At 39.5% G+C, this 27,170-nt stretch overlaps 1 protein-coding gene across 1 annotated transcript in view; it reads right to left on the bottom strand.

The window, feature by feature from the left end:
- GALK2 (galactokinase 2) overlaps nucleotides 1-25,610 on the bottom strand; it is a 47,416-nt gene extending 21,806 nt beyond the window's left edge. The window contains exons 1-6 of the mRNA XM_058811790.1: nucleotides 25,518-25,610; nucleotides 23,248-23,336; nucleotides 21,997-22,120; nucleotides 17,232-17,322; nucleotides 14,202-14,348; nucleotides 1,595-1,693 (exon numbers count right to left, since the gene is read on the bottom strand). Coding sequence (XP_058667773.1) covers nucleotides 1,595-1,693; nucleotides 14,202-14,348; nucleotides 17,232-17,322; nucleotides 21,997-22,120; nucleotides 23,248-23,336; nucleotides 25,518-25,570 — 603 coding nt within the window. The 5' untranslated portion in view covers nucleotides 25,571-25,610. The remainder of the gene's footprint in view (nucleotides 1-1,594; nucleotides 1,694-14,201; nucleotides 14,349-17,231; nucleotides 17,323-21,996; nucleotides 22,121-23,247; nucleotides 23,337-25,517) is intronic.
- Between the last annotated feature and the right edge of the window lie 1,560 nt (nucleotides 25,611-27,170).

The raw sequence follows: 27,170 nt of genomic DNA, 5'->3' as shown, positions 1-27,170 counted from the left end.
CCAGATTCCCATAAGCAAAGATTACAATGGTTATACTCACACTGGAAGAAACATCTATTAAATTAGATAGCTACATACAGTTTAACACTCTCTTAGTGTATCCACAAAGGTCTTTTTTGAATCCTTTTAAAACTTCTGCCTTCCACAATGTATGGTATTTCTCAATTTAACAATTAATGTTTTGGGAAAAAACCCAAACTTCCTTGTTTGTTTTTTACAAGCTGCTTGCTAATGTCATTGTGTTTCTATTAGTTCTTCAGTTATGAAAAACATTGAATCCTCCATTTACCTTCTCTTTACTTGTTTAGGGAATCTGCAAACTTCAAAGTATCACCCTCAAAGCTTCTTCTTTTCCAAGCCAAAAAGTTTTAAATTGTTCAGTCAATGCTCATATTTTAAAAAATAGCTTTGATAAACCTCAGTGTCCTTTACGGTACTTTTCTCTTTTTTTTAAGATGGGTGGCTCAAGCTTCATTCAGCTGCAAATACACTGAAGCAAGGATATTTTTCTGGTTTGTTCACAATTCTTTTCTCATCTGTGCTAACGTTTTCTTTGTCTTTTTGGTCACCGCTGCTATATATCAGAAAAGCTTCCACTTACATAATCGTGTCTGTGTATGGCAGGAAAATCTGCTGCTTCCTTCTTTCATTATTCATGTCACTGTGTTTTTACTACTAACAGTAAAAACATGAAGGAAAGGTGTAGAGTAGGTACAGTGATGTGAAATTGAAAATACATGTGTCTCATGATGGCATTAAATGTTTGGTGTAATTCTAGGAAAGAGGGGTTTTTTTGTGTAAGACAATCCAAGACATCTCATTAGGAACAAAAGCTGTAGAGATATAATGCCACAATCATAAGGAAAGTAAAGGTTGTTATGAAACACTACATTAATTCCAATAAAAGTACTTTGACAGGTCTGAGGTTTGAACAGTTGCAGTCCTGTGCACCTTCTGGGACAGCAGATGAACCTCACTGTAAATTCCTCTGCAAGCACTCATGCATAACTTGGCAGGCCTTGTTTATCACAGCTAGTTCACCTTCTGTCACCACGTTTAAGACTGCTAAATGCCTTCTACATCAAAATCCAGCCACAGAATTGTCTGGAATTAGCAAAACTGGTGAAAAAAAGTTTCCATTGTCTTTGTAACTGAACCTGGCAAAACTTCCTAGAACTGTTTGGTTATAAGAAGTTTCAAGAAAGCATTTTTGTAGTAATTATCCCATTTGCACTGAATACAAGGCATGCCGACCATTCAGATTTCATTATATGGGAAACATTCTAAGTTCAGCATGAATTAGCCAAATAGTGGAACCTGGTGCTCTTCTAGAGTACATCTTTCCCCACATCTTTTCCTTCCTCCTTGCCATTTCTGATTTTCCTCATCATATCCATTCAAACTTGTCATACACCAATGTACCCAAGTTTGTAAATTTAATTCCTGATTCATTTGTATACCAATGGTGCTTATACTGCTTATTAGGGTATTCCAGTTTCTAGTCTTGTCTTTCTTCTAGATACTAATGAAGGTATTTTTTTGCTTACATAAATTAATGCTACATTGTTAGCTTAGATTACAAAGGTACACATACAGTTCCTTCTTCTGCCAGAAAAGAGATTGACTGGTCCATTCCTCCACCTTCTGTGCCAATGTAACGTTCGCTCTTTGTGCAAATTTCTGCAAGTTCCACCTGGAAAAATATTAACATGTGAACCTTCAGCCACAGTTAAGGATGATACTTTTATTTCTGCTTACATATTAATTAGTGAGAAAACGAAGGAAACAATGTCAGAGTTCTGACACTATTATCTCTCACAAGTCAAATAACATATGCTGCTATCAACCAGAATGCCACATGGCCCCTTTTCCCTTTTTTTCTGAAGCAAAAAAGAACCAACTACCCAGCCTCCAGAGGACCCACCACAGCCAAATGCTTTTCAGAGTATCCTTGTTTAGACACTTAACTCTTGTAGCTGTCCTCCCCCCACCTTCCTTGTGCACTTCATATCCTTCCATCCCAATAGGCAATGATTTGTTGATTTAATTAGATGAATCCATCTACTTGTGAATCTCAGCTTAGCAAAAAATTGCAAGTTATTATTCCAGATTGTTTTAATGTACTGATTCCGTAATCAGGAATTACTCCAAAACTGTTTCTCACTGCAGATATTCAAGTCAGTGATGCTTGTTGTGTCTCCTTGAGATACTGTACTCTGCTTATCTGAACTAATTCATAGCTGTATGTGATGTGCATTCCTTTGTGACATTTTGGGTATATCTTTGTGCATTCTAATACCTGCAGGTCAGAGGATACTATGGGAGGGTGAAATATCAATGTCGTAACTGTCAAAAATAATAATTAACAGTAAAGTTTTCAGCTATCAGGCTAAGTCAAAACAAAACACAAGAGAAACTTTGGAAAATGGTCAAAGAACATAGAGTAGTCAAAAAGAAGTGGATTAAGAGGAAAGTATTTGTGTCCACCTATTATGACCCCTAGCAGTTTGTTTTTCTAAGCACAAGGTAACCCCAAGGAAGATGGGAAAAGAACTTTAGAAAAGCCACAGGCCGTTTTTCAGTGGCAAAGTCAGATTCGGATTCCACAGTAAGGATGCAGCATTACAGGACTGAAAAAAGCTAAGCAGCAAGACAGGGACACTAGCCAGCACACAGCTGTAAAAGGCAGCAGACAGAGGCAGTAAATCACGATGCTCAGAGAGGTATGTGCAGGGTGCCTGCCTGCTTGCTTGCTCAAGTCCTTTAATGGCCCCACTGACACAGCTGTAAAATTGGTGCTTGGATGAATGTAATCAGGCTGAACTGTTTGCAAATGCACTAACAACCAATTTACTCAGCTCACAGTTCAGTTATGGCCAATAAGCCTTAGGCTGATAAGCAGAAGTTATCAAAAAAACATTAACAAAGTTACTCTAAAACTATGCAGAGTGGATCTCTTTGACTCAAACATAGTAAAAGACAAGAAAAATACCATTAAAGAGAGAACATTGAGAGTACAATCAGCAAAAATACTCTCCCTTTTGGCACTGCCTTTCCTTTGTGTATTTTAAAGATGAGCTGAAACAATGTTTCTTTTATTTTTCTTGAGAAGCCATAAAAACTTTGAAACTATAGAAACATTGTGGCTCTCTCTCTTTTTAACAAAACCCATTTCCCAGGTTAATGAAACTTCATTTTTCCTCCCTGTCCCATGTTCACTTAAGTCTCATTTCCAGTCCAAACCTCAGATCTCTTCATCCCATCAATGAAAGTTTAACATCTAGTCACCATATCTCCCTGCTCCACTATGAGCTGAAAATAATTCTGAATTAAATGCTAATGAAGGCAATGATGCTTTTTCCCATTTAATGCTAAAATACTCAAAAACAGCTCCACAGAAAATAACAAACCTCCAGACACAACAGTTTCTAGATGCTCACTCCTTTCTACATGTGAAGGTGTGCCTATTTAAAACTGTTGCTGTGACATGGGAATACCTGCATGTTTCAGTCAGTTCTGCTGAACCTGCCTTTTGTCTCTCTGAGAACACAGCAATACCACATCCCTAATTGTTGTTGCCACTGGCAGGAGCTTTCAGACTGGAGCTTATGGGTATTACTCACTGTGTGAGAAGAACCACGCTGGCAGATGGGCCACATGCACTCAAGTAGGAGCTGTGGCTGTGCAAACGCGGCCTGAAGTACAGCTCCTGAGGTACTCCCAACATAAATTCTGTCCTTGGGTACAGCTGCCTGAGCTATTACTTCATCTGCAGCTGCCAGATACAGCTTGGCAAAGTCAGAAATGAGGCATTTCACTCTTCACTTAGTCTGGCTGCATCTCTATCTCCACACACACATCAGCTACCAGTGGATTGCCTAAATTGTTTAGACTTTATGAGCCTAGGCTTATTAAATGAGTATCAGGAGAAGCCTTGCAGAGGAGGAATGTTAACAATTAGGACAGTGCCACTCCCCTGTCCCTTTACAAGGTCTGGTGAACTGTGCCTGGTTGAGCAGCAGGCCTTGCTGGGTCCTGGCTCTCCAGCTGTCCAGCTGCGTATGCCGGGCAGGCAGTGCTGCTCCAGCTTGAGCAACTTCTGTTTTGAAACTTAGCAAGGATTGGCAGGACCACCAAGTAGTAACTGGCAAGGGTTGCAAAGAACCCTCTCCACAAGACAGCCCAAGGCATCCCTGAAATATTATTTGGTTTCTAATTTAAACGGGCCCTTGCTGACACAGGCTGGCTTTAATACTAGGATGAGAAGCATGTGAATGGAGAGGAAATTGTCATTGTATAGAGAGCAGTTTCTACTTACTATTGAGACAAATGGGCAAATGTTTGCCTTTTGCTAAAATGAGTGAAAGGGCAAAGTTTCATTGGAAACTAATGTGAAGTCTAAACTGGAAAGCCTTGTGTACATATTTGATACTTGGAAAAAGATGGCCATATGACTGAAACAGTGAACTGAATTTCAGGAGGTCTGGGCTCAATTTCTAGCTCCACATTAAGTTTCTTGTGAGTCAGGGAAAGTCTCTTTAATTCATCACGGCTCCATTTCCTCAGTAAAATGAGGAGTATCTTCCCCCTCTTTCTAATTAGTAATTGCTACTTGGGATTCCTACATGATAATGCTGTAAATATGTGTGACTTCATTACTAGAAAGTGAAAAAATCCCCATTTTACTATACAAATTCTTAGAGTTTAGACTTCCACGGAAAATATCTCTAAGGAAAAAAGTCTGTGAGAACCATGTAATAAAAGAAAATAGCTTTTTCCTATCTCAGAGCAATGCCTTGTCTCCATTCAACTTGCAACACCCAGAAGGTCTTTAGGGCAGGGACTGTTTGGATCATCTGCTATTTATACCTTTTCAGTGTATGTCTGTAAAAATACAGAGCTTCTCAGATCCCAGATTTCACTGCATAACTTGGCAACATCTCAAATATCTGCCTGAACAATACCTGAGCACAGAACTTCCTTCTGGATGCACTGCAGTTTCTGCAGAGAAGTAACTCGGAGCATTCTCACAGTCACATTTAGGGGAACTGCACCACAGTTCCCCTGTCAGGCTGGTAGGTTAGAGGGGCCTGACACTCCTTGGCAGACTTCCAGTTACAATTGTTATGTGTATAAAATAGACCATGTTAGCAATTGAGTTCTGCAGAAGTCCTAGAACAGGTTTTCTCACTGAACTCAGGCAGATATTTGTTCCTCATGAGGCACCATGAGAAATACAGAGAATGAATAAACCCCATCTGCACACAGACTCCACTTGCATCCCACACATTCTGATTCATATGACAGACCACTTTGAGCCAGCCACAAAACATAGCTTGTTCTATGCACTCAAGGTTCATTAGCATGCTTTTCCATCCCTAAAGCAGTATTTCAAAAATACTAGTAAATCACAATTTAAATCTTCATGAATTTTACATAGTTTACTTTAAAAGCATTCCTATAAGGCTGCTGTTATCTTCAACTTAGAGACAGCACAGCACAGATACTTACATGATTTGTTCAAAGTCATGTGAATCAGTCACAAAGATGAAATGAGAATTCAAAACCCTCCCTATTTCCAGCATTGTGGCTTATTCTGTAAGGAATATAGTCTCATGGAAACAGCTGCAGGGTAGATGTAAAATCTTATTCATATAATGGTAAGGAGAAGAGGAACAGAGAGATACTAAAATCATTGTTAAAATGGGTCTGAATAGTAACATTATGACTCTGCAAAAAACCTACTTAGATAAATTAAAAATTTCCTTAGCTCACCTATTGTGAGGGTCACGCATATTACTGCCCTCTGAATTTCTGTATTATTGTTTCAGGAAGTTGTTCCAACAGGACTAACTAGACCAAGTAAATGATGTCATGCAGACAGTAAGCCCTAAGCTGTCATCTACACTATTAAACAAACAAAGTGATATATTTAATACAGTAATTCAAAAATCTCAAACATCAGGAGATGTTTCCTTTGATCTGACCCCCCTCCAAAAACCCCCAAAGAACACAACAACCTAGCCAAGAAGGGAAGTGCATATAATCACAGAATATCCTGATGTGGAAGGAACCCCCCAAGGATCTTTGAGTCCCTCTCCTGGCCCTGCCCAGGACAAGCCCCAGAATCCCAGCATGTGCCTGAGCCTGTGCCTGTAAGTAAGTAAGGGCTTGTCAGCTGGATAAATTCATTAACAGACTTGAGTCAGAATAAATATATAGAATATATGAAGATAAAGACAGCCTCTGTGGATAAAACCAATACCACTTCTAGTCCTGTATCTTGTAATTGAATGTGGGCTCTTAGTATGGACCAAAGACCAAGTAAAGATCTTATTTCCCCAGGACTTTATGTTGTGATCGGGAGTTCCCTAAGCTGAATGTCAGTTCTGCACCCTTAGTTACCAACAACTGATTTTTATATGTGAATTTGTCCAGACTCCCTTTTAACTCATGCATAACTTTAACATGTAGATGATCCAGGAACAAGGACTTCTACACCTTGTCAGGTGAAGAACTGTCTCCATTTGTTAATTATTAATGTGTACCTGATTAGCTTTATTTCATACCTGCTGGCTCTAAGCACTTGAGGGAGCAACAAACAATGATTGCCACCCACTCAATCAATTAAATTCATCATTTGAGGGATCTCTGACCCGTCCTTTAGGTGATTTTTCCCAGAGTTCTAACATGCTTTTTTATGGTGGTCATTCTGTACCTTTAATTGTTCCATGTGGCTTTTTCCTAAATCTTTTTCAGTTTAACTATCTTGGTTGGTAAGAAAGGAGAAAGGCAGACTTACAGCTCTTCCTAGACACCTTAGGGAAAATGTCACTGTATCATTTGCAATTCTAATGTGACAAATGAGCCACATAAAATGTGTGTTAATTAGTGTTAACATAAGCACATCGTAATGCAACCTCAAGCAGTTCAGCACTACTATTCCACCCCTTTCTCTGAGGTTGGACTGCCAGAGTCATTATGTGACCACATCTGTGCAAAGTCCCTTTGTTTAAACCTGGCAGTGACATAGCTGAAGCCAACTGTTCCCTTCTGCAGACTGCAGGGAGGTGGGTGAGTGGGGCAGCTGGGATGGAGACTGGAAATACCTGCAGTTATCCTAGCAGTGCCCAGAGCTGCTCCCACTCTGGCCCTGTTCAGCCTCTGAGCACGGGGGAGGGATGAGCGTAACGGGGCAGCAGCAGTAGCTGGCAGGTGAGTAAAACCTTGAAGTCTCCCTGGTGATCTGTCAAGAAACACTAAATATTGCAGCTTTTGAATGCCAGGCCAAATATCATCCACACAAACACTACTTTTATAGCTGTTGGCAAGTACACATGCCAGGTTGGCTGTGCTTCCATGGGAGATGTTTAGAATCAATGAGTTTCATGATATATTAACCTTGGGGTTTTTCTGTTTATCCAACAAAAAAAGATACAGCACAATAAATTCGAATGTCTATAATTAAAACAATATAAAGCCACATCACTAGGAAAAGAATCTCAATACATACAATTCACTAACAAACAATTAAGCTTTAAGAAATTTATGTAAATTAATTACTTAAGGAAGCTGCTCACATGTTTTAGACAATGTTAGTTGGAGCACTAGGAAATATCTAAAACTAACAGTTTTTAAAAGGTATTTTTTAGGCTGTTTGTTTGAGAAGCTTAATTCTAAAGTCTGTCCAGAATGTATCCTACTGCAGAAGGTAACACCCTAACAGGCAGCTGCCCCCCCCGTGCAGACCTAGGCTAGCTTTTGATCTAAGACTCTACTAACTACCCCTGCTTTTTGTTTGAACAATTTAAGGTTCTCCCTGATAAGGAGCAAGTCAGTCTTGGGTTACGAAGAAAGAAATTACTACCACTTAAATCTGTTTTATCTTTGAGTCACAAGATTTCCTATCCAGCATGCAGAGAGTCTAATCTGGGAAATCATATCAGTGGAGATATAATTTAGTCTGACAAAGAAAGGTTGTGATTTTTTATTATTAGTTGCCTTATGTGTAGTTACTCTAGATGGAGAGATTTCTTCTAATAAGAACTCATCAGTAGCTCTGCATCATGTTACCTTGTTTGGGATTTTTAATGGAAAAAGTGAGTTTTCAGTAAAATGACACTTTTCATTAATATGCGCTTTTCTCTACTTATATTTCAATATGAAACACCTCAAATTCAGGTTTAGATTTACAACTGAGTCTTTTTGGTCTTTCAAGTTAAAGAACTGATAAATTATAACCCACCCCATACAGCTCACTTGATTCTCTGTTGCCCCATCATTTAATTTACTTTCTATCAGTTTGATGTTAGTGATAATGAGCATGAAGTCCTAAATGTAGAAAGGTATTTAGATATCCTAGGAATAATGAAAGTGAACAGATGATCATTTAATTATAAAAAAAAATTCCTAAAAAATAGAAACCTAATGAATTATTTGAATGAGGACAGATAAGGGAGTTTCACCTTTAGTATTCCTCTTGCTCACAAAGAGGCCAAGGGCCAACTGCTCTCATTTTGACTCATGCAATAATGGGTCTGGACAGTGTGTAAACTGTGACAGAATTTGTCCCTATATAACTGTCACTGTTAATATGTTCCAAATCAGTGATCAATCCCTTTCAATCTCCCACAGCCCTTCAAAGAAGTAAACTTGTGTAAGAGTAAACCCCTTAAAAGAGTAAGACTATTAGTGAGTAGGAGACAGGCAAATATTTGTTAGTAAAACAGAATTAGTGTTGCTTAGTATTTTTTTGGAACAGCTCACCCTACATTACACAGAAACTTGATATACACAAATCCAGAACGACAGCAGCCAAAATAAAGCAATCTTCTCCATAAAATGATAGTATTAAATTACATCTGCCTCAGTGGTTTAATGTAGTTCATTTTAGCCCAAGTTAAGTGTGCTAGATTTTCTATGCACTACAGTGCAGTAGTAATGGTAACTAATCTTTAAAATTAAAAAAAATGCATTTTTCTTCTTGTTTTAAATTTTATTGTTTGCGACTGGAAGGTCCAATGAAGAAAATGCATTTGTTAATATAAGTTATTTTTAGCACTGTCATTTTCAGTGCTCCAGAATTCTCTTCATCATGCAAATTTAAGTAACTGGAGTATTTAAATATCAACTCAGTCAAAAGTGCTGTGCATATATTTACTCCCTCTATGGAAATAGATTAATGGTCCCCCCATGAACATTCCTTAGCATTTCAGCAAGTTAATCTGAAAAGTCAGACACAGTCTGCTGCTTTCCTTTACAACAAATAATGTTGGTAATTTGATGGCAAATGTAGTGTAGATTTTCTGTTAAATTCTACAGAGTTTGGTTCACAACACACAAGACTGAAAATGCAGAAGAAACATTTATAGATAAAGATGAGTATTTTACAGTAAGAAGGAAACATTCTCCATCATATATCATATTTCAACTCTAGTTATACTGTAATTTTTTCCAATCTTTGCACACTTTATATACATATATACAGGTATAAAAATAATTTCTGAAATATAAAGCACTGTGTTTCATTTAGTAAGATATAAAACGCTCAGATTTTTAATGTTATTTTTACCACCAGGAATGCCTTTATTTTTAATATCTCATCTTGACTAGGAATAGGTTGCTGAAAGTTACCATCTGCTTCCAGTTTGCACATAAAATTCCAATTAGCTGAACTTCATATATGTTTTGCAAGGTAATTATGCTTACTTTTTTCCAGAATGGGAATATATTTGTCAGATAGTATCTGGATGTCCTCATAAGCACAGCAATCTTAGCTTGACTTTTCTGCCCCCTAACATGCTCAAATAGAAGGTTATCAATTAGGTTGATGAGAGATTATGGCCTTTGATTACCACTGCTCTAAAGTACTCTGTTTCCCCTTGATTACAAACATACAGTCAAGCTTAACAAGAACCCTGGTTTTCAGTTCCACAGAGAGAAAGGAACTTTAGCATTTCTCTGTATTAAGAGTACTTTAAAATACAGTATCTATGTGCCATTTTTTGTGTAAACAGTTTGGTTTCTTACATAATTATCTCGAGCATGTATCTATCAAAGATTTTGATAGATCAAGAAAATGAATTATAAAAATAAATATTTTGAAAATAAAATAAATTATAATCCAATCCTAAGGAGTATTATCAGCACAAGTTGCTCATTTCAAAGTCACACTACCAGTGTGGATACTCACAGACAGCTATGGATTAGGAGTGGTAAAGGGCTCAACTCAAGCGCTTTCATTATTATACAGAGGCTTCAGAAACCAAGCAGAAAGCATTCCAGATGGCCTTTCTATTCTCCCACTGAAACCAGTGACAGTAGCAGGTATAGTAACTGCTGAAATACTGTTTAAAAATGTTTAACACCCACACTCTAATTCATCTGAGCCATAGTTTGGGAAAAGTGAAACCAATGGTCACTGTGCCATTACAGGTTAGGTTTAAGTCCTTTTTTCACTCTGTCTGACTTAGCTTTTTCTCAGTCTAGAGAAAGCCAAATATGATTCCCCTACCTATGCTCAACATTTCATATTAAATTACATAAACCCTATTCCGTTTTGATCTCTTCTTCCCAATAAGTATGTGCACAGACACCCAGCCTTGATGTAACAGAATGTTAAGGTGGCTGAACAGAGCTTACTTTCACACAATCTAACATTTGACAACAACATTATTATCACATCTTTGAAGTAAATCTAGTCACTCAGTCCTAAGTGATTTTCTGTACTTGTTAATTCCTACCACAAAACACAAAGCTGGGACAGTTTAGAGCATTATTATGTTTCCTTTACAAAAAGTATCATGTCCTGATGAAAAGTTATACAAAAGATTGATTTTGTAACTGTGAAATAAAAATCACTTTAAAATCAAGAACCACTACTTCTGAGCATTGCTGCTGTTTGAGTGATGCCAACACAGCCTTGGAGTGGTATCCTGTTTGGAGGAGAAAAAGGGATTCTTTTTAAAGATTGCATTCTACATTTTCCATCTTGTTATTTGAATGCTATTGCACTGCTGCAACTGGTTAGCACTGCACATCTGGCTGAATTGTCTTGAACTGGTATTTTCCCTAACTATTGTGTATGTGTATGATGGTTTTTTTTAAAAAATATTGTATGCACACTGAAACAATGCCCTGTTTCAGACTGCTACACACAATTAGTGAGAGCATGTTTTTTTCTGATTTTGTTTTCAATGTCAAAAAAGTGTTATTTTTAAAGTTAGCCACCATGAAATTCTAGCCATGCTTTTACAATGTTTTTTAATTTTGTGGGGCTTTGGCTCTTAATCTCATAGGCCGGAACCTCACACTGGAAGTGTTATCTCATAAAAGCTCTAAATTTCAATGGCTTTTACTCTACAGCAACTATTTTAAACTTACATTTATCAGGAAAAAGAGCATGTAACTAAAATATTCTCATAAAAATAGTTTTACAGAAACAAAACAGATAAATGTTCCATTCAGTAAAAGGTCATTTTTTCATAACTTTGGCTACAGAAGCCCTACAATTCAGCCAAATTTGATTCCAAAGCCAAAAGTTTCCTGTCTTCCTGCTACAAACCATCACATTAAGATTTTGCGAAGTCCATCAGACTAGTGAGGGGCAAAAAGTCAATATTTCTCATAAAATTACCATCATAACCAAATATTGATACTTATAAATACCACAATTTACAAGTTTCACAACTATATAACATTTGGAAAAAAAAAGATGGATGGGAGGGGTAAAGTGATATTTCTTATTTAAAATAAACAAACACATAAATATCCAGAGCCTTAAAAATGCACGGTCCTGGTTAGCTTTCTAATAGAAAGGATCTGGAAGGCCCCTACTTGTGCTCAGCTAAAATTTCCCTGCCATGGGGGAGCTCCCTGCTGACACAGAGCCAGCAGGACTGGATCCTGCACAGAACCCATCTGACACCAGCACAGGATGCATTAGGAGTGGCAAGAAGTGGCCAGAGCACGTTTTATTCTTCTGAGGACTCACATGCCTAAATTGCACTAATTTATACTCTGACTAGCCCTGCCTTTTACCAGGCAGTTCTGCTAGGCTAAGCATAAATCCAGTGCAACAGAGACTCTGGATTTAGCTACATATAAGAAGTCTATAATGGTAAATCATAAATTAGCAAAAAACACTGAATGAGTTTTTACTGTCCTGTAAGATTTGGGGCAACTTAAAGCCTGGACAAAAGCAATCAGTCTTCAGAGCTGTCACCCTCTCTCCTAAGCATGACAACCAGGTGCCTTGGTTTATGCAAGCATTCAAAACCTTGGATATATTCTTAACTGCTCCTATAGAAGCTATTCAGAAGTCTCATCTGTACATTAATTGCTCATTTTTCATCGTAAGTGCAAAATATCTGGCTGCAGGCAGCAGGGTTTCCTGACAAAAATGTGCAATTGTGTCTCTTGTGTTTGTCCAACTGTATTTCAGACACAAGCTTAACGTTCAGCACATTTTTCAACTAGCAAAAAGAGGATTGAACAGGACACATGAGGAGAAGAAAAGACACTCAGTGGAGTCTCTGTCTTCCTTCTGTTCTTCCATAATTTTCTATGAGAATGACAGAAGGAGTTTTGCACCTTTCTTTACCATAAATTTGGCATAATGCTGGCTGGCACTCCCAAGATATGTGTAGGTTCAGCCCAGGATACACACTGTGTCATTTGTTCCCTGAAGAACACTGTGCAGAATTGGAATAATGAAAACCTGGCTTCTGGTTTTCCAGATACAGGTTTTTACTACCTTGTAAAATCTGGGCTTTCTGACCTCTGCCAGTTTTATGTTTGTGCAGATACCAAATTTCTGAGCATGTGCACACCAGTGATTTTGTTGTTCCCAAGCTTCACTCTTGAGGTGACCACCATCAGTGCTGATCTGTGGTAGGACCATCTATGCAAAACCAGAAGCTTCTTGTCAGGCCAGGTACACATTCAGTCACTTCCAACCCTTTAATTACAGTCTCACTCATCCAAGAAGGATCCCCAATTCTGTGTTTTCATCTACCACTGCTCTCAGCTCCCAAACCAGAGCCTCTCTTACAGTGTCCAATCCCTTACTGACCTTTGATTGGACACCAACACAGTCAGGGTGACAGTAACTGAAGCCACATCCTCCTACCTAAAAAGCCTCCCTGCCTCCCCAACCCTGCTCCCTTCTGCCTGAGTCCTGCCTGATGCTCCTGAAGGCAGCCCTGGGAGCTGGGCAATGTGGGATTGTGCACTCGCTGCCGAGAGCATTCCTGCAACTGCAGCCTCAGAGAGAATCTCAACAGATCAGCAAAAACCTTCTGTGTGGATCTGTTCACCTCATGGCTCAGAGAAGTGCTTGTTACAAGCAGAGTTAACAGCTGCCATCATCATGTGCCACTTTCAGTTGGCTTTGTACCACAATTTGGGAATGTCTGTCTTAGACAATAGGCACAAATATGTGTAACAGTCACATTTAGATCTGTTCTTTTCTCTTCCTGACAATGTTCTAATTTAAGATCCTAGTTTCACTTAACCAGACATTTTTAATGGAGAGAACTTCATTCCCATATGGCACCTTCAAGGACCATGACTCCTTCAGAAATCTGTATTACACAAGCCAAACAGTGCTAACAGTTGTACTGCTAACAGGTCACATACTTGGGGTTTGTTTTTAGACTAATGTTTGTTTAAAAGTGAGGAATACATTTTGGATTGTAAATATGTGTTCCAAAAAAACTGTGAAGAGAATAAGGAGAGTCAGATGGAAGAATTTTACCTCTACTTTGTGCTGATTACATAATTTATCAAGAAATTGTTCCACAGGCCTCCAACAGATGCTCTGTTGTTAAAGCCATGAAAAGTCATTCAGGGAGAGAGTAAAGCCTCGGGGGTGTGGTCCACATGCTTCAGCACATATATCCTCAGCCCTGGCCTGCAGATAGCACATCTGGTCCAGGCATAGACCTGATGGTTGGCCAAGATACAGGCTTACAATAATGCTCCTTTTTTCAGCTTTAATGTAAGCCTGTTTTCTTGCCAAATTCAAATCCTGCCAAAATTTGGCCAAAGATGTTTGCTCGATTGTGCAATATCTTAAGTTTATATCCAACAACTCTTTGCAAAAACAATTGTATCGTGTTTTTAATGTTTACAGGCATTAACAATATTTAATTTTAAGTAGAATTTTACTGCTGACACTCTTGTGTTTTACATTAAATTACCTTAGAAAGGGTTTTTCCATTAGCTCTGAGTGTCACGAGTCCTGCACAGCACACCAAAGCACTGGAGCTAGAGAGACCAGAACTTGGAGGGATGGTTCCATCGAGCAGACAATTCATTCCAGTTGGGTTATTGAGACCAAAATGTTCCTAACAATGAAAAAATAAACAATCTCAGTTTCAAGTACAGACAGGCTCAGGATTGCAATTATCTGATACTTAGAAAGAGAATCCTTCTGCTGAATTGCTGGAAGCAAGGACCTGCTTCTGGTATCTACAAAATAAAGCAAAACCAAAATTTTCATTCTGTTCCTTAAGAACAAAGCCAATGGTGGGGCTTCAGCCAGAGGTATGTCTGCAATGGCTGTACACAAACATATAACTACCCCAAGCAGAACTCAGGATGGGCTGCATGCCCAAGAATTCACCAAGCTTCGTGGGTGGGTTTTGCAGCAACTGGCTCTGCTTTGAGCTGCGGTGGTGACAATGCAAAGTTACCACTCCTTTTATACCCTACTTTTGTCCTTTTCTCCACAGCTCTTCATTTAGGCACCACAAAGAGCTCAAGGCCCACTTTATGCTTCACTTCCGAGGCTGGCACGTGGTATTAGGGAGCCACATGACACTGAGGGGGAACCAGTAGCCATGCAGGGTTTTCAAAGCAGATACTTGTGTCCTGAAGCACCCACAGGACTGACACTGGGAAAACCACAATGGTACTTAAGGAGCTCTGTGCTTTAGGGTCACAAAGACACACCTACCAGTGGGGATGTTCCCTGGCATGCTATTTTTTGAATGAAGTTTAAAATATTCTAACATACTAGAGAGATACCACAGATAATACATTGAATGCAGAAGTCACAAATCCTCATGTACATACTCTTTTAAATATTCTTTAGTTGCTTTTTCTTTTTATTTATAATCATTTTTATATACATTTCTCTCTGCTATTAGTTTGAAACAAACATGCAGTACTTATTAAGAAATCATTGTATATGGGGGGTATACGAATAGCTAACTTCTGATGCAATTTACACGTCAATACACTGTTACAGTGCCAATAATCAGAAAAAATAACAGTATTTCCATGAAGAAATGTTCATCTTGAAAAGATTTCTGATACTTCTCCTGAAACAATTTCAACCATAAATACCAATGGTAGAGATCAGCAAACACAAAGAGCCTCCTTTAAAGTCTTCTACCATCACTTCAGATTATATTTTGAATTTCCTGTTTTACAAATAAAGGAAATTCATATCTAGCATACTATTGCTGGCCATGCCCCTTCATGAAGAACACTAGACAGGCTTGTTCATAAACAGAAAATGCTTGAGTAACCAGAAACTGATCCAGTTTCTGGATCGTCTTGAATGTGAATCAGGCTCGCAGACTTATCACGCGATGTTTAAATAGAAAACGTACTTCAGTTTCAAAAATGAAAATGGATTTTGCCAAGTTCTGCAATAGTTCTGTCCCAAAAGGATAGCATGCTCAACTTAATATAAACAGATTATCCCGCTGGACCCTCTGAGTACTTGTATTTCAGACTTTCTTAAGTCTGTAACATTTATGCTTATTTTCTGCCAGTACCAGAGTCTGCAAACCTGCTTTGCAAATTAACCTTCAAGTATGAAAGCTTGTCCTTAGGAAACAGATCTCAGTAGCAGACTGCAAAATAAATAAAGTCAATTGGTCATGCAAGCCTTAATATAAGAAAGGATATATTGTAAAGAAACCTAATCTATATCTCTACATTCAGTGCAGTTTAAATGCCTGTATTACTGAGCAATGCAAAATTGAAAATACTCATGTTACTGCATGAGTAATTTATTTGGCTCTATGCATAGGAGCAGGGGGCAGTTTAGGACCTGTGAATTGTAATAAAGTGATTTGTGGCACTGATTGTTCTGAATATTGTATTTTGAAGACTTCAGTGGCAGGTGTGAAGTAGGCTTTTCAGCAGTCTGCAGTCCTTATCTATTGGAACATCCTGTGGGGTGACCTAGACAGCCTATCCTAAGGAAAACTTCATGTGCTTTAAAAAGCACATTTACCCATAATTTGGGCTGGGCTGGAACAGGCAACCTGTTCCTGACCTGCCATCACTGTTTATTCCATCTGCCCTTCCAGAAATATCATTAGATGGACATCAAGCAGAGAAGACACCTTTTTTTTTCCCCTCAAAGGGCCATGAATTCTGTGAATCCTGTGCCTCACCTGCAAAGAGCATGTGAGATTTGCAGGAGCCTCGATGGGGAGTTAAGGCTGCCTCCCAGGGCAGCAGTGAGGAGCAGCACCTGCTTTCTTGGGGCCAGGCTGCAGAGGGAGCTGCCCAGGGAGACAAACCTGGAGTGGGCAGACAGGAGAATGTCTGGGAGGTTGTGCTCCTGCCTTTTCTGTAAGTGTGCCCTCTTCTGCACAGCTGCACTTTTAACTCAGGACATTCTGAAAATCCCATTCAAATTCCAAACCCTGAAAACCATGATGAGTAATGGTTCTTAATGAATTATTTCTTCTGTATGCTGTTTACTTGGCTTTTGCATTTTCTTTTGCCTATTGCATGAATCAGCTTCACTCAGCTGTTGTGCACAAATTACAGGTTTTCAGCTTTAATGCAAGTTCATTGTTTTTAAATGCTTCCATGGAAAGAAAAGGGTTAAGATATGATCTTCATGTCCTGAAAAACAAACCTCTAAACCTTTTTCAAAGCAGATTTTAATTAAAGAATTCCATTGGAAAGCATTCCTTTTGACTTCAAAATCCAGACTTGTCATCCTGATAATGTTTGATCACGACTTTCCAAAGCAATTATTTGCTGTTGTAATTTGTTTTATAGAGATGAAAATAGTGCTCTGCCAATATTTTAAAGCAAACCAAGTCATATTTCCTTGTTAAGTTTTAACATTAAAATACTTAACTTTATGTTAAAAAAAAAAAGCTGTAGAATGCAGGAAAACATTTCAAGGGCAAATAGGTATTCTTGTTGTATTTTACTTCTACATTAATTTCATAAATTAAATGGATTTGGCTTACCTGAATACCCTTCAGTCCACACAGGAAGTAGTTATGCCACTGAGGTTTGGTTTTGTTAATCTGAATGTTATTAACACTAGTACTGAAATCCCTGCAAAAACAGAAAAACCTTAAGGCTTTAATTTGTATTAAATTTAGTTTGAAAAAACATGGCTTGTTACTGCCACCTGCTGATGGAAAAAACTGGCTTGATGGTTTTCAGTGCAATGTTTTCAGGCTTGGTTTCTTGTTTGATCTTTTTACATATCTTCTTTATTAATCATTTCTACATGGTTATTTTAGATGAAAGCATAAGAATTCTTGAGCAAGTATAAAGAATATATTAAATAAATCCAGAAATTAAGCTGCCTTTGACATCCTTAATTAAGGCAGGATGCCTTCTACCATGTATGTGTATGCTATCATGATTTCTTAGAAGTGGAAATTCAAATAATCATATCTGTCAAACCATGACTAGAGACAAATAAACCTCAGGCTCTCTGGTAATTCCTGCTCAAGATTTCATCTTCATTACCTTTGCTCTGAATGGCACTTCACTAAAACAAGCCTAATGCTCCAGATTTATATTATATATGTTACAAGACAAAAATATTTAGTTTAAATATTTTATCTGTTTCCTCCCAGATAATTCCTACTCCACCTTTCTTTCAAAGTAATAAAAATACTGAGCTTGAATGTTCCTAAAGAACAGCCAGGTGCTGTCAAAATGGGCATGGGTGACACACAGAGGCCTCAGGGAGGTGCAAGTGTTTTGGCAATCTGTACCCTTGAACATCCAGGAATTTCATCTGCTTGATGTTGTGACAGAAGGTGCCCAATGCAGAAACAGCAAAGGCACTGAGAACAGCAAGAAATCAAATTAAAAATATTCAAAAGTTCCAGACTAACATGTGCTCTACAAGGCAAGGTCTGCTAAAAAATATGAACAGAGGCAGCTGAATTCCTGGAAATATTTAACAGGAATAAAACTAGTTTCAAGAAATAATACTTCAGGGGATAGTCTGTAACTCCTAAAAGGATGGAATTTTTCTTTTTTACACTGGTCCTAGTAAAGTACATAGATTATTGATTTCCTGGGTTTATTTTTGTCCAAAAGGACAACACTAATTAATTCTTGTAATGGATACCTGTGAAAAGATGTTTTTATCAGTTGATTATTCTGTTACCCATGGAGAAAAAGTTATACAAATCTAAAGCATCTTTAGATATTCAAGTTCAACCTTAATTACAGAGCATCACCTTGGTGTGCAGTTTAATGTGTAAGCTGCTATCTTAGTGCCACAAACAGGATTTTATCAGCAGTGCAGCAGCAAAGATTGCACAAAGCTAGAGTAAGAAATTACCAGGTTTTGCTGAGGAACATAAAAGATATGAAAGGGAGTATTGAGATTAGAGTACTAAGGAAGTTTGAGAATGGCTGTAAATTCTTCCAGTTTGAGATTCATGTGTATTTAGAATGATCTCCAAGAGAATAAAATTTGTTTATGGTTTTTGAATAAAATAACCCCCCCACGAGGTATTTGTAAAATAGAAAATACTTGTCATAAGTAATGAAGATTTTAAAATTCTGTGTTTGTTTATGCTTGCTTCCTACAATAATCCTAAATTATTGTTGTAAAAAACAAGGCTGGTAGAAAGCAATGGATGAAAGTGATTGAGAGAAAAGGAAGCTTAAGTCTTCTTTGCCTCAAAGAATTCTAAAATATTTTACCTTCATAATTCATTTTACCCTCTCAGACAGAGTAAAATTTCAATGAACAAGAAGACACATATTTTCTGGTTCTCAAGATAAAATAAAATAATGACTTCTTAAAATGCATTTTGCTATTTTTTGCAATCTTCTCACATAGAAAATGGAAGAAAAATATGGCGTTGATTTTGGCAGGTTTTATATGAACATAATTTACACAAACACAGAATGCTGGACTGTCAAAATTCCCAGAATCCTTAAGTCTATTTTTTGTTATGATATTCAGTTTTTCTAAAAAACAATTCTTAAATATCCAAGTTTTATCTTAAATCAGTAAATGTTTAGGCTTGCCTTTGAACCTCCTACTGAAAATTAGGCCATTTAAGATCAAAACTTTATAACAAAATAAAATAAAATATTGGGAAAAACATACCCATGAGATAAAAATACTCTGATATTGTCTCTTCCAGCCTTTCTGTTTTAAAGAATGCTTGGGGGAAAAATGCCAGTTCTCCATAACCAGACATAAAAACTTCAATTTTTATGTATAATTAGAAGAGATAGGATTTTTAAGTAGTGTGTCTGAGGTGTTTTTTACTGCTTGAAAAGTAAATAATCCTTAGTTTTGGGAGATCAATTCGGCTCTTTCTCACAGAACCTTATTGTCTTGTCAGTCTGGTAGTTTATCTGTTTGAGTCTTCTGTACAAATACCCTGATTTAAAAACAAACAAACAAAACTTTCAGGTTTTGTCGTGAGGTGGAAACGGATTGGTAATTACCATCCTCTGGTACTTCTGAAGGCACTTTGAGAAGTATAATGTCAGATATTCTCTCTACACATACTTCTCAATTACAAAGATGTTTTGTGAAGGGAAGGTATCAGGAACTTCAAAAGAATTGATTATTCTGTTAATACCTTTTTAGTCCCAATAACATAAAAGGCATGAGATCAGTTGAGATAATTTATGATAAAAAACAAGCAGGTGTTTTTCTAGCAAGCTGTTGTCTGTTCTATTTCTACTAAAAGTTAACATGAACTATCAGGGTGGAAGAGTGTTACAGAACTGTTCCACATTTTACCAGTTCACAAAATAAGAATGAAATAGGAAATTGTAATTCTACAGAGGATTCTGGTTAGTCCTTGGTCACCAAAGGCCTATAGATACACATTCACCACAGGCATAAATCCACCAGTGTAACAGGCTGGGAAAAAAAAGACATACTGTCATCAGTTTTGTTGTGTGGTGTAACATTCAAAGTGTTGAAAAATATTTCTTTGTTATGAAATTATGGACATGTTTTAGCTTTGTTTTTAAGCAACAGTGTCTCAACAAAACCAAGATGCTTAATGCTGTGTTATGAGATCTTTTCTTGGTTTATGGTTTAAAGCATATGATTTTAAACTGAAACCAGGACAGATGTAAAAATACAATGACAATGTGTGCAATTTAATTCAAAGGCTGTAATTCTACATTTTGTGGAACTGTCCTGAGAAGGCCATTTCAATTGCAATATAAGGCAGCAAAGCTTGAACACCAAGTGAAAAACGTTTACCTTTTCATTACTGCTTTATTTTGTGTTCACTATTACAACTTGTCCTAGTCAAAACTATTGTAATTCTGAAGCCATTGTCTCTTGCAGAATGGTTTTGCAACACAGCTTAAGCCCTGGTGGGAGGTTGCAGTTGAAGACAGGGAAAGGTCCCACGCACACCTTCCATTTCCCTTCCCTGTTCACCACTGCTTGTTCCCACTGTTTACCCCAAGTCAGCTTTAGTGCTGAGTGCATGGCAATTCACTAAAATGACAGAAAATTATCCAAGCCAAAAATGGGGAATAGTGCACTTTACCTTAAGATCAAAAAAGTACTCTACACCTGCTAAAAGGCAGAGGCTGAGTTGATCTTAAAAGCAGGTACAGGGAGACTAGAGGTAAAAGAAGACAAGCCATTGCTTTTTGCCAGTGGCAAACACTTAATTCAGCCCAGCTATAATGTGAAAACATATTCCACAAAGTGAAAAATCTCTGAGTATTTATACTTAGCATGGAAGTAGAAATTCCTTTGAACTGTCTTAGTCACAGGCAGCAGTTCAGAATATGTTTATAACAAACTGAGTTTCAAGCAGGAATATGTGCTCAAGTATTTTCCATTTTTGACAGTGTGCTCCTGTCCCTGTGCTGCCACACACTGTGCTTTCAGGAACTAATTTACCAATTAAACCAATGGTTCAATAAAAATGGCTTAAACTAAGCTTTTGCTGATTCTCATTTTTGCAAAATGCCCACAAAAGCTCATGTGGGTGAGTGACCTGATCTGAACTGCCATGCAACTACACAAATATCAGTCTGTGACAAAGAGGCAGGAAAACGTGCCTGAAGTTGAAAAGAGTGGCAGGATTATTTCCCTATGTTCAGCACTTGTGAGACCATAGCTGGAATATTGCATCCAGTCCTGGGGTTTCCCAATACATGAAAGACATTGGCAGGGAGTTCAGCAGAAGGCCAACAAGATTATTTACAAGGGATCTTCAAAGGTCCTTTCCTGCTTAAATTGCCCTCTAATTCTATGAACAGCTGTGGAGGAAGTGGAAGTGAGGGAATACAGGTTTTTTGAGCCAGGATTGTTGCTAAAGCTGTTGTGCTGTGAAAACACAGGCCCAGGTTCTCCAGAGCAGGGGAGTGTTACCTTACTTTTGCAGTAATTGATTACAAAACATTTCACTCCCTTCTCCAGGGGACATGGAGCTGCTGCCAGTTATGGAGATTATATCAAGAAAGATGAGATAAAAGAAGGGAGGACAGAATTGCAGAGTTTTAGAAGGATTGAAAAATCAGAGGCCTTACAGAGTAATATGAACAAACAGGTGGGAGACACAGCAGCTGCAAAGCTATTGCTCTGAACTAATAGACATGGCATGGAGTCAGTCTGTGGGATTCCATCTGCTGATATAAATTGTTTACACAATCAGACTCTCTATTGCAATGGAAGTCTGTCAGATCTCTGAAAAGGTAAACTGTATTGCAATGCATGAAGAGGTTCATAAAAAATAATAAATAAACAAAGTAATTACATACAAGTACGAAGAATTGGTATTTGCCAATTGTACAACTTGAGTTTGTGCAGGTTCTACTGCAATCAGGATATCTTGTTCTATAGCCATGGGGAGCACAGCATAACCACAGTAGTCTATGTGTTCTCCTAGCAAAGAAACAAAGAAAATACTTTGTAATAATTCTTTCTAGAATAGCAGTAACACAATTTCTACAGGGCTTCAGTGTTGTTTACTGGATGAGACAATTTCTTACTGTAGTTTCAACTCCTATTACCTAAAGTTTGGGGTACGTTTCTTCCATTTCTTATTACTTCACAAAAGCTTTTTGTTTCTTTAGTGATTTTTATCTATTGCACCTGTTTATAAATGTTCGTATTTTAATACTGGCTTACAAAAGTTCTAAAAAACCCCCACCATGTAGATTACCATCCAAGAATGAGAACTGTGTTGTATGTACCATTTCTGGACCTTTTTCCAAGAAGATAACTACTATATTTAAATAATTATTAATACAGTTGTATACAACATATAAAGTAACATTCAAATAGAAAATGTATGTAGTAAACATCCTCTCCCTTGGGAATAATTCCCAGTTACCATATGCTGTCCATTTAGTCTATATGAGATGTTCACACAACACTGAGATAAAAATTAACATCAACTGCATAATAAACTAATTGACTTTTACAGCTCTGTTTCTCAGGATCCTTTTACTACATCTTCAAATGTGTAGGATTATTTTAAGCAAGAAACTCAGCTCCAGGGAGAACACAATGCTAATATGGACAGAGAATCTAAAAAGTAAGGCTGCTATAGAAATAAAAATAAGTCCTAAACACAAAATAATTGTGACTCTCCACTCTGCCAGTGAATCACACCCACTATTTTAAGTTCTGTGGACACATCTCTATGGAAGAGTAAATAAGAGATGATGGTAGAATAATTTTATGCTTTATCATGTATATTGCTGTGGGGCTGGTTATATTTGGTAACTTTAATTGATTTAAAAAAAAAATAAGCTGGCAAGTTACTCCAATTTTCAAAATCATCACTACTGTCTATGAATGTTTTTCTCCAAAACTGATATCCGTGGAGAGTTGTTTATAATAAGATATAGTAAAATCTACTAAATTATATATGATTTTCCATTTATCACAAGAAACTTCTCTGAAAAAATAAAATTAAGACCAGCATTTTCATTCTGTGTTTTAAACTACTAGGTTTCCATGATGACAGATGAAGTAAAACAACATAAGGTTAATTTTTCTTTTACCTATTAAGTTGACTCGTCCTGGTGCACGAGCATAAAACTTGGGAGCTGATCCAAACTTTGATATAAACATCTCCTTCAGTTTCTGCAATCTGAAAGGCAGGTTAGAAACATTTAGAAGGGCTATATTAGCATAAAAGGCAGGAAGCTTCAATGCTTCTTGAAGAAAATTCAGTTCAGCTTTCTGAAGTGTGTGGAGTTTTCTCTGCTACCTCAGGAGTGACATTAAGCTGGTTATTTCTGCTTTTCACATAACATTGAAGACTCTACTTAGATTTTGATTTTTATCAATTTTCCTATTTGGCATGCCCCATCTTTGTATAAATAAATACACAAAGAACTAAAATTCCAAACATCAGATCCCCTTGACTTATGACAGTATTTACTCCACAGGATTCCAGCAAAAGTACTTCAGGTTTTCCTCCAGATTTTAGAGGCGTCTGTTGTGCTACTGAAAGTTCAAAGCAAATAAACTTTGTCATATTGCTTTACTTCCTGCAACTGTAAAGGTACCAACCTTCTGCCTGATGTTTGCTAAGTTGGAATACTTTAGTGTGTCATGCAGAACAGTAGGAAAACAAGGGCTGAGAACAGATGAAGCCATTTATTTTTTGTGAGGCATAAGAAACTTGATAGTAATTCGTTTTGAAACTACCTTAAAGCAAAATTTTAGTCCACTGACAAAAATCTAGTAACAGGAACCCTGGTAAGGTTTCTACATTTAATCTACCTCTAGAACTGGAAGCCTAGTTAAGGCAAAGTAGAAGTAAGAAGACTGCAATGAGAAACAGATGTTAGAAAATTCCACAATTACTTTGTTTCTGCATCTTTGTAAAGGCTGTGTTACTGTTCAGCTACGTGTATGCAAATGTTTCATAAGGTTTTTATAAATGGAAAGCTACAAAATATAATTTGTTGTGATATTTTTTAACAGATCTTTCAGTACCTATCTTTGTGCCCTGTTACAAAGCTGTATTAGGTGTGTGATTTCCCCTTCTGATAATCTCCCCTACTATTGACTGGTATATCGCTCATCCAATTAGCAAAAGCAATTTCTGCCATTTCATTGTTCAATCCCTTCTCTAGATCACATTAATAATATTATAGTCCACAGGGGAATCTGTTGGCAGAATTCTAGGTGTTAACTTTATTCCTTTTTGTGTCAGTATTTAGAATGCTGCTTTGTTTCACAGATATTTTTATAGTAGTGTTGGTACCAAGAGACAACAAACAAAGCAGTCATGAGGGCATGTTTATCTAAGTGCTGACTGATCTCTTTTTTTAATGTGGGTTTTACAAGCAGGCGTGATGAAAGGCTATTTACAGGCTTTGGCCTTGATGTTGCAAGACACACACTGCGTTTCAAGCACCTCCATCAAGAAGAAATTTGTCAGAAGCCTTAAAGCAAAGGCACTCCTCACAACTTCACACTTCCAAGTCTGGAAATGCTGGACTCCTCGTTTCCGTGAGATTTACGGTGCAATCGTATGCAAGTAAGCGGCGTTTTAGGAAGTGTCCCTTGTGCAGCGCTAAGGCGAGCGGAAAGGTTCGGTGTGCGTGTGTGTGTTCATTGCACACACCGAGCAAGCACAAAGGTTCGTGTGTGTGTGTGTGTTCATTGCACACACCGAGCAAGCACAAAGGTTCGTGTGTGTGTGCGTGTTCATTGCACACACCGAGCAAGCAGAAAGGTTCGTGTGTGTGTGTGTGCTCATTGCACACACCGAGCAAGCAGAAAGTTTCGTGTGCGTGTGCGTGTTCATTGCACACACCGAGCGCAACTCCACGGGCAAGGAGCGGGCTCTGACAGGTGCCGCAGCCATTCCCAGGACGGGCCAGGCTAGCGCTGCTCCAGGGCTTTTCCAGCAAAAAGGACGAGAGAATAATTAGCATTCCCCAAAAACTCTGGGGGGAAAATGATGTAGGCGAAATGATGAATGACTAAATGAATGAATGAACGAATGAATGAACGATTCCTCCTGCAGCCCCAGCGCCACCCTGCGAGGGGCGTCAGGGCGGGCCGGGATGCTGTGGGTGGGAGAAGGGGCCGGAGCCAGGCGCGCCCCGGCCAGCGGGAGCTTCCCGAGCAGTCTTTGGTCGTGTCAGGGAAAAGCTTGCGGAGTGTGGACGCGACGAGTCCACACCTCCTCGCACCTCAGCCCGGAGCATGAGGACGGGCTTTCCCACCCATCCTCCCACCCCCCGCGGCCGACCGCGCACCGCCCACCCGCCCCGGGATAAGCGGCGGCGGGGTCGGGGAGCGACCCACCCACCTGGGCTGCTCCACCAGCTGCACTGGGACGGCGCTGGGGCTGTCCCCCGCCATGGCGGCTGCACCGCGGGCCCGGCTGAGGCGGCTCCGGCGGGGCCGCGGTCACGGGGCAGGCGAACGCCGCGTCCTTCCGGGCGGCAGCGCCGGCGGCCCGGCCCCGTCCCGCCCCGCCGGCGGTGCTCGGGCCTGGGCACCCCCGGCCCGCTCGGCTTGGAGCCGCTCCGCCCTCGGCACCGCGGCCGCCACAGCCCCGCTGGGACGGGGACGCTGCTGCGACGTGCGAAAGAAATGTTTGGGGTTTTCCGGTATTCCTGCCGGTGCTCCTGCAAAATGCACGTGAGATGAAAATAATGGACAGTCGCATCCCTCATGGCCTGGAGGGATGGGTGTCTCTGTCCCTGTGTTTTATGCGGTGTGTTGTTCCTCCAGCTCCCCTCCCAGCAGGCGGCCTCGTGGCTCCTGTTACCCTCGGATTAATGGCTACAGATACTTGCAAGGAACTGAGCATTTCAAAAGTGTTCGCAGGCTCATTCACTCAGTGTTTTGGTGTATATCTTTGTTCATTTTGGTATCTATCTTACTGTTCCTCATCCTATTCTGGCACCTTTAAGTGCTCAGACTGAAGGAAGCACAATAACAAATCTCATTGTGGGTTTTCTGAGGTAAAATATTTATTTCACCCTTAGTACAGTTGCAGAATACAAACACAGCTTTTAAAAGACTTGTCAGTAGTTGTAGGGGGAAAAAACAAACAAAACCCCACTGTCAGAAACCGTAACAGTGTAAAATGACCAACAATAGGAAAACCTGGAGACCTAGTAAATATTGTAGATGCATCTGTGTGTCTGTGAGAAGCCCAGGCCTTGTGGAGATGGGGAGGCAGAGCTAGTCACGTGGGGGTTTTGCCTCACTCAGTTGAAGGCAGCAGCAGAAATTAGCATGTAAAAATCTTTATAAAGCTATTGCTTTACAAGGCCTGTGGATTCAGAGTTCAGGCCTTTAAAACTGCTGCTCTGGTATTATTTGTTTATGGTGAACGCAGCCCAGGTAAACTCAGCAATACTGAGTAAAGCAAAATGGAGCTGAGCAGCGGCGCTGGTCACAGCAACAGGCCGAGCTTTCACAGAACGGGTCAGGGTGGAAGGGACCTCTTCTTGAGACTGAATAGGCCTGGCTCCCTTAGCCCTTCCTCTTAAGAGATCTCTTCAGACCCTTGGCCAACTCACTAGCTCTCTGCTGGACCTGCTCAAGGAGTTCCGTATCTTTTTCCTACTGTAAAAGTCCTAACTGCACACAGTACTCCAAATGCGGCCTCATCGGGGCTGAGCAGAGGGGCAGGATCACTTCCCTCGACCTTTCCGGAGACGCGCCAGGCACCAGACTCGCAGCCTCCGGTGGGGACCCGGGCTGGCAGCACCCAGCCGGACCCACGGCAGGCGGCCCCGGCGCCAGCACGGCGTACTCCGGGCAGCGGCAGCGCCGGCCCCGGAGGTTCCGGCGCGCAGTGCCCAGGCCCCGCCCGGCCGCCGTTGCCAAGGGCCGGTCGCTAGCAGAGGGAGGGAGCCGGCGGCGGGGCGGCGCGGATTGGGCTCCGAGCGCCCCGGGCCGGGGGCGGGAGAGGCGCGGGCGGCAGCGGGTTCCGGGCGGAGCGGAG

The sequence above is a fragment of the Ammospiza caudacuta genome, chromosome 10 (assembly GCF_027887145.1).
Source record: "Ammospiza caudacuta isolate bAmmCau1 chromosome 10, bAmmCau1.pri, whole genome shotgun sequence".
NCBI classification, from domain to species: domain Eukaryota; kingdom Metazoa; phylum Chordata; class Aves; order Passeriformes; family Passerellidae; genus Ammospiza; species Ammospiza caudacuta.
This window is presented reverse-complemented; position numbering and strand designations above follow the sequence as displayed.